This window comes from Magnolia sinica, chromosome 13, assembly GCF_029962835.1.
Source record: "Magnolia sinica isolate HGM2019 chromosome 13, MsV1, whole genome shotgun sequence".
In the NCBI taxonomy this organism is placed as follows: Eukaryota; Viridiplantae; Streptophyta; class Magnoliopsida; order Magnoliales; family Magnoliaceae; genus Magnolia; species Magnolia sinica.
The window spans coordinates 15,296,996-15,304,798 of record NC_080585.1 but is presented as its reverse complement, the minus strand read 5'-3'; the positions used below and the strand labels follow the sequence as shown (position 1 = coordinate 15,304,798).

General features: G+C 44.0%; 1 protein-coding gene across 1 annotated transcript; it reads right to left on the bottom strand.

Moving 5' to 3' along the window:
- Positions 1 to 5,362: 5,362 nt before the first annotated feature.
- LOC131224043 (berberine bridge enzyme-like D-2) lies at positions 5,363 to 6,999 on the bottom strand. The gene has a single exon (XM_058219622.1). It carries the CDS (start codon positions 6,929 to 6,931, stop codon positions 5,369 to 5,371), a length of 1,563 nt encoding a protein of 520 aa, XP_058075605.1. The 5' UTR covers positions 6,932 to 6,999; the 3' UTR covers positions 5,363 to 5,368.
- Positions 7,000 to 7,803: the final 804 nt, after the last annotated feature.

Genomic DNA, 7,803 nt, shown 5'->3' with positions numbered 1-7,803 from the left:
AAGGATGGGGCCACGGGACTGGGGTTGAGAGCAGGGTGGGCTGGACTAGAGCAGGAGGGGAATCCTGCTGATGGGTAGGGCAGGTAGCTAAGAGTGAGGTTTGAGGGGGGGGGGGGGGGGGAGTTCCTAGAGTCTGATGGTCAGGGAGGGACGAGGGCCATTGGGTGGGGAGGGAGGGGTGGGATGAGATCTCTGAGATTGGAGGAAGGGCTGATGAAGGTTGGTGGAGGGCTAGCGAGACATCAGGACAGACAGATCGAGAGCAGAGTTGAAGGGATGGCTTTGGAAGGGGGGGTTGCGGCTGAGGGAGAGGCTGAGAGCTAGGGGGAGTAGGGAGGGCTAGGATTGCAGGATTTGAAGGGGAGGCTGAGGAGGGCTAGTGAGGAGCCAGAAATGAAATCTGCACGCTGCTGTATCTGCCATCTGCTTGGGGCCCCTTCTCTACTGGATCAGTAGCTTCAGTCGAGATATCATGGAAATCTTGAGGACTTGTCTGCGTGGTGCAATTTCTAACATCCTCCTGAAGCCTCTCCTCTGCTGGAAGTCTTGCTTCATTCAGAAGATCAGATGCCTGGTTGGGAAAGGACCTGACCACCTATTGCTTGGTGCTTTCGTTAGGACCTTTGGCGCTCGGATGGCCCATGGGAGGGGGCTGGGGCTGGTCTAGAGAAGCATAGATTTGATGGGGGAGGCCCTCAACCAAGAGAGTGGTTTGCTTAAACAGGGGGGCATCAGGGTGTGGGAGAACCTTGGCTCTGGCGAACCAACGGTTCTGGCCTTCTATTGAACACCTGTCGAGCTCTAGAACTGATCCCATCATTTTAGCAATTTGGCGAATGGTTTGCTCACTCCAGGCATGGATAGGGATGTCGTCGATCCGAATCTAAGAGCCCCGACCAGGAAGCATCATGCTCGAACTCCACTGACGAGGGTTGATGAGAGAGAGCTTTTTATGAAGGTTTCTGGCACTTAAGAAGGCATTGAGGTTCTCCCTACATACAAATTGAAACAGGTACCTTGTGGCTGAGATCCTGTAGATCTACATAAGAGAGTTGCAAAAAGAAGAAGATTGAATTCCTTCTAAGAGTTCGCTAGAAACGTCGTTAGGTGCTAGAACTTCACCTACCAGAGCATTGGTGAAATTAGCCCGTCCCTGATCTGAGATCCATTTGGGCACAATGAGAGAGTGGGATGACATGGGAGGCTTGGGGGGTTTGAGAATCCCAGCATAGGACCTCGCCTGAGGGGGTGGAAGAGCTACATTGCTGTCGGAAATGCGAGGTTGGGGATCTGGATGGGTGGTTCTTTCTACAAGCATGCGGGATCGCTGTGCTGATCTGGTGGAGGGTGAGGGAAAATAGGGGGAGGTAGAGATCTGGCGCTGGACAGCATCCCTAACCACCATCCTGTGTCTGGTCAGGAATCGATCATGTAGCACATCCCTTGCCACAGTTTTTTCCTCCTTCTTGAATCGGACGAAGCCAAATCCCCTTCTTCTTCCCGACACTACAAATGTTGGGATGTATACATCCGAAATCTCCCCGAATTGGCCAAAACGCTTCCTGATGTCTTCCTCAGTAACCCAGAAGGCGAGGTTACCAACGAACAGGCTCCAACCTACCTCCTCATTTGTTCCGGACCTTTTCCTAGTTCGATTCCTGCGTCCCCCTAACAGAGGGGTTGGGGCGAGTGCCGGACATCCTTCCGCTATTGCTGTCCAAGATTGTAGTGAATCATTGATCTGGATCCATCAGCACCTCCCCCTCGTACTGCCGATGTTGGTGGTGGCAGGATCAGAACGGCTAGCATGCCGGACAGCCGGCCAGCGACAACGGGAATTTCAAAATTCAAAAAAAAAAAAAAAGTTCTTGAATTATGTCCAGGACTTCATACACATACATTTGTGTTCAAGTTGCATACTATAAAATAACTAAAACACATGCAGTAATGAAGTCCACACCGTAGAGGTAACTTAAAATTCTTACCCGTGCTCTTGAATTGGCACCAATCTTAGGGTGCTTCAATATAGTCCAGTCAAATACATTGTCGAATTGATAACCTGCAGTTTCCAGGAGAAATGCAGCTAGAAAGTTACAAAGCTCTAGAGTAAGCTGAGACACCCATCTCAAAATCTCAATATGTGAATTTCAACAATTTCAATGCCTCCATCTTTTGCTTGGTGAGCTTCTCCTCCGGTTCAAGTTGATACTGCAAATGCAAACAAGAAAAGGACACCAGACCAATTATTAAAAAAATATTTTTTAAAAAATTCAGAACATGGACCAAACCAGCATGATAGTTTTCGGCATGCCCAAAATGTAAATAGATTGGAAGGAGAACGAAACAAGAAAGAGGGATTATACGATCCTTGACAGGAGGCTATGCATGATGAGTCATTATTTACTGAAAACGATTGGTGTGCAGCCCACCTTGATGTGTTTATGACATCCACTCCGGCAATCATGCACACCATACCTCGTTTGGTCATGTGCCTAAAAATCCGGCCAATCCATAACTCAAAGGAAGGCACGAGTAGTTGGGAGGGGAGGGCATGCCCTTTCAATTGTTCCCTATGGTGTGGGCCATCCGATGGATTGGCATTACTTTTACTCAGACCAATTGACTTATTGCCGTGAGCGAGGGTTACAAGGGGAAGGAGAATGCACAAACGCAATCTCAAATGCAATTCCATGACTTTGAAAAGTCCACTCATTTATTAAAGTTCACATTCTCATTTCCATGTTCGCAAATCAGAAATGTTAAACATTGTTATTTTTGGACCATTGACCAAATGCTATTGGAAGCATGAAATGAACGGTTTTGATTTGATCCAAGTGGGCCATGCATTTAGAATGTCATGGAGGCCCAGATAATGTCTCCCCACATGCTCCACCTTTTGACCTGCATGTCCATTTTTATGAGAGAAAAACTTTGATGATATGGAAGAGTATCATGGATGATACACAGGCATTTAGAAATTACTTAAAAATAGGATGATGAACCATTGGAATTGTCTTGTCTTACATGGTTTTGTATAGTTGTCCATCGTAGGTGGGTCATCAAAACAAGATGGATGGCTTAGATTAATTTTCCATGGAACATATTAATAAATATATCCTTTTTACATGGTGATCTTCTTGAGGAAGTCTATATAAGCCTGCCACCTGGTTTTTGCTGAAAGGGGGAGGAAAAGAAAGTGTGCCGCCTTCGCAAGTCTATCTATAGCCTCAAGCAATCGTCACATGCATGGTTTGACAACTTTACTCCTGCAATGTAGGATGCCTTTTTTCACAATGCAGCACAGATAATTCTGTCTTCTGAAAATTCTCGGCAAATGGGATTACAATTGTTTCTGTTTATGTTGATGAGTGACGATTCTCTTGTAATCTCTAGCATCAAATCCCACCTTTCTCGCATTTTTTAGGTTAGAGTCTCGGGCTTTTTAAGTTATTTCTCGGGCATTGAGATAGCTTATTTTCGGCATGGAATCTCCTTATATCAGTGTAAATATGTGCCGGACTTACTCACTGAGATTGGTATGATTGGCTGTAAGCCACTTGACACTCCTCTTGAGGCCAACCATCAGCTTACTTTATTAGATGGTTTTACAACGTTGTAGCTTTCATCAAATAAGTTTTACAACGTTGCTTACCAAATTAACTTAAAAAAAAAGTAACTTATCAGCTTACATAAGTTAAATAAGCTACTTATTGGATGGTTTATGGCACTGGCAAGCAGATTTGTAGGATCCGGCGCTGTGTTCCCACAGAGAACCTCGCTAGGGAAATAGGGCTAACAAAGATGCAAGTAGACTTCTCTTGACCAGATTTCATGGATGACTTTCAGATGTCTATGCAATTTTCTAATGTCAAATTAGTCCGGTTCCCATTTTTACCATGGAAGATTCTATGCTCTTAGTAGTCAGGGTCAAGTTCTGGTGCCGTTTTCAATGATGAATCCATGGTTCCTGTTAGCAACTTCTTAAGGTGAGATGGATGATTCACTAAATTAAGCTCTCTATGCAGCCAGCCTGCCCTGCACTTTTTTTTTTTTTTGTGGCGGGGGAGTGAAGCAAACAAATACGGTGAAGAGGCCGGAACTTATGCTGATGAACTCACAAGATATAGGATGTCCTTTAGAATGTTCAGAGTGAAGAAGAAAATTGAGAGGCTAAATTCCATGCTACATTCTCTGTTGAGAGTGAAGTACAGAGCTGTTGTCCATGCTGGACGCTTTGATGTTGGTCTTATGAGAATGGAATCTGGGCAGTGGGATGCAGGAAATAGGCCAGTGGTTGGTCAAATGTTGGAGTCTTATATGAGTTGTTCGGAAGCGTTGTTTGGGGTGATCTGCCTAGAGATCTTTGATGAAGCTAGCTACGGGTCTGGTTGCTTGTGTTTTGGGCCTTTTCTGTCAAGCAAGAAAGCTCTATGATCTGTTTTCTTGCTCCGTTACAAGCTCGGCTACTCTGAGTTCGGTGTGGTGGTTCAGGGTTGGTTTATGTTTATTGGGAGCCATTACTCCGTAGAGGCTTCGCTGTTTGAATTTTGGTGGGTGTGCTCTCAGATTTCAGATGCTCTGTTCTGCTTAGAAGGAAGCTATCTGCCGGTATTGTTTTGGGGCTGTTTCTTTTTTTTCAGCATTTGATGAATTTTTGTACGTCTTTTTTTGTTGGGGTATATGATAGGCAAGCATGGCTCTTTTTGTGCTGCTCGCCCGAAGTATGTGTAAATATCTTCTATGATCAACAAAGTTATAGGTGGTGTGCCATTGTGCTCCCACCTTTCTTTAAAAAAAAAAAAAAGAAAAAGGAAAAAAGAAAAAACAGCTACCAAATAAGCATGTTTATTATGCTGAAGACAGGATGTATACGTGCTCGTTGCTCTAATGGATGCTTCTGAATCTGGTTTTTTGCTGTAGGTGGCTTTGTAAGTTGGCTGGCTTTAGAGTATGTCTAATTTCTGTTTTTCTTTCTAGTGTAATTTTGTTTGGGCTGTAGTGGGAGCAAACGATAGGTGAGGGTCTGTTCTTTTTGTTGCCCCCATATAGCCAATTTTTCAAATCAACTAAGTTACAGGCGGTGTACTCTATTAGGATTGTTCATGAGTTAATTTTGTGATGATATTCTATTTTCAGTGATTCCTGCAATTTGGACATTTAATTTGGTTTAATACATTCCACGTGCATAATTTCTAAATACCTGCATATAACCATCACACTCAGCCAGAGTATCAAATAAATCCCCAAAATAAAATTACATATCATTTCCGGAAAATTCAAACAACAAATAAAGCTACAATATGGCAACACAAACAAATTCATGTTGGAATCCCATCTACTGCCAATACACACGTCCTTCCCCATAAGCCTAGGGAGGAATACTCTGTGGATGCCTGAAAACGTTGTTTGGATCAATCAACGTCTTTGCTCGCACCAGTCGATCATAGTTCCCCAAGAAATACTTCTCACCCCAAGCCCTTGCAACCTCCACAGTACTTTCAACCTCATTCATGTTGGAATCCGACCAGTCGATCACACCAAGATCAAGATCGACGTTGTTCACGCACACAGCCCTGGGGCCCACCAAAAAAAAGGCCCCCATGTACTCGTACAGCCTCCTAAGCCCATCCAAATACTCCCCACTCTTCCCATCATCCTCCTCTTCCCATTGTAGAAAATACTCAATAGAATAGAGGTTTCCTACTCTATGTGGGAAAGCTATTGCATCACTCCTTATCCTATCATTGATTCCACCATGTGGATCTAAAATAAGAGATGCTTTGGGCAGTTTTGATAATATCTCCAAAGCTCCTTTCAATCCAGCCAATGGTATTGGGACCTTCACGTAGTCAGATTTTGACTTGATGAACGTCTTATGATAGGCGAACCTGTTCTTCAAGTCTGCCACCGTACGCACGTTAGGATCTCCAATTACGAAAATGACACCTTCTGCCCAGCTCATCTCTTTGCAGTCTTGTAAGGTTACCCCCAATTCAGGAAATGCATTGCTTATGATGGCAAGAGCTGAGGCCTTCGGCCCCAAGTAGAATCCAGTAAAGAACATGAAAATTTCAGTAGTGTTTGTTGTTCCCGCCCAGACGGGCACCTGCAAGAAGAAATTCTCGTCTAATTTTGGTGCAATGAGCTGCCATTTATACCACAAACTGGCAGTTTGGCTCGTTGTACCGGATTTATCAATTCGGAACAATGTAATGTTTTCCGGCACTTCAAGTAGTCGGATTTTCCATGCAACTACCACACCCCAGTTTCCACCTCCGCCACCCCGGATGGCCCAGAACACCTCTTTGCCCATGGACTTGCGGTCTAACAACTGCCCATCTGCATCGATGAGGATGGCGTCGACCACGTTGTCAGCTGCAACCCCATACTTCCTTATCAATGCTCCATAGCCGCCACCACTGATTTGGCCTCCGGTCCCTACCGTCGGGCACATACCACCTGAGAACCCATGACGGTTGCTTGCTGTCGCGATTGCATTGTACACCTGGCCAAGCGTTGCACCACCTTCGACCCAGGCCGTCTCAGATTCCAAGTCGACTGTGACCCGATCAAGGTTCATCAAGTCTATGATCACAAATGGCCCATCGGCAACAGATGATAGGCCCTCAAAGCTGTGGCCCCCAGACCTTAACCTGATCTCCCATGACCCCTGCCTCGAGCATCGGATCACCGTCTGGACCTGATATTTCTTTTCAGGGAATACAACAGCAATAGGCTTATTGAGAAAGGGCTTTGAAACTCTGAGGTTTTGGTTGGAGGAATCAAGGAAATGAAGGTAGTCAGGATTGTAAATGGTGGTGATGTTTGTTACAGCTCCTTGTGACAGGCACGTCAGAAGGTCTTCTCTACAGGCGCACATTAGGAGAGAGCCTAGTAGGAGAATGAAGTAGAGGCTTGTTTGGCTTTCCATGTTAGAAGAGCAACGAGAAAGGGGCAATAATAGAACATGAATGCTTGCGTACAAAACATGTATGTGAAATTATTTATAGGAGAAGCTTTCTCGGGAACGTGTAGGATATGCATGAACGATTTCAGAGTAGCCATCCTTTGCTGTTCTCATTTGTTTTGTAAATTGTAATGCGTATGAAAACCTCTTGCACGACAACGGGTAGTTGATTTAGAGTGGGTCGCGGCATGTCCAAGAGAGAAGGCCCAATTAGAGGCAAAAGTTATTAAGACCATCGTAACCTTAAAACAGACATATCTCGCAAACGGGAATGAATTACTTGACGTACCATATATGATTTTGGGGCAGGACAAGCTACTTTATCCAACCAACTTAGCTAGGCCGGGTTACCCATGCCAAATTTGCGAGATTCCATTATATCGACAGTCAAATTCCATATTTAATTCCATTTTTACTAAAAAAATAATAAGTTCTAGTTTGATTATAACTCTTCATCCATTGGGTTTTAGGTGTGCCTAACATGAAAAGTGTTTATAAAAATTAGGAGAATAACCTAATTAAGCCACATAAAAAACTTACTGCAAATAGAAAATTTACTATCTATAGTAAGTTACGAATTTTAGGGAGTTCTAGTTATAGTTTAATTCCTAAACTTATTCCAAGTCTCGGTATCCCTATTTAAAGGGTTGTAGACTCATTTATTTCATTTATCAATCATTCAAAAAGTTTCTTTCATATATCTTAAAATTATTTCTATTTCTTTTCCTCGTGAATTTGAGAAGCCTATGTGAAGAGTCTAGAGAAGCTCCATAGATTCGGAGTAGTTATCCTTGAGGAAGATGGTGATCAACCTCATCACATTCATCCCTATGTCA

Bases quoted from the DNA above. Each gene is read 5' to 3' on its own strand.
- LOC131224043 (XM_058219622.1), bottom strand. From the start codon at position 6,931: ATGGAAAGCCAAACAAGCCTCTACTTCATTCTCCTACTAGGCTCTCTC.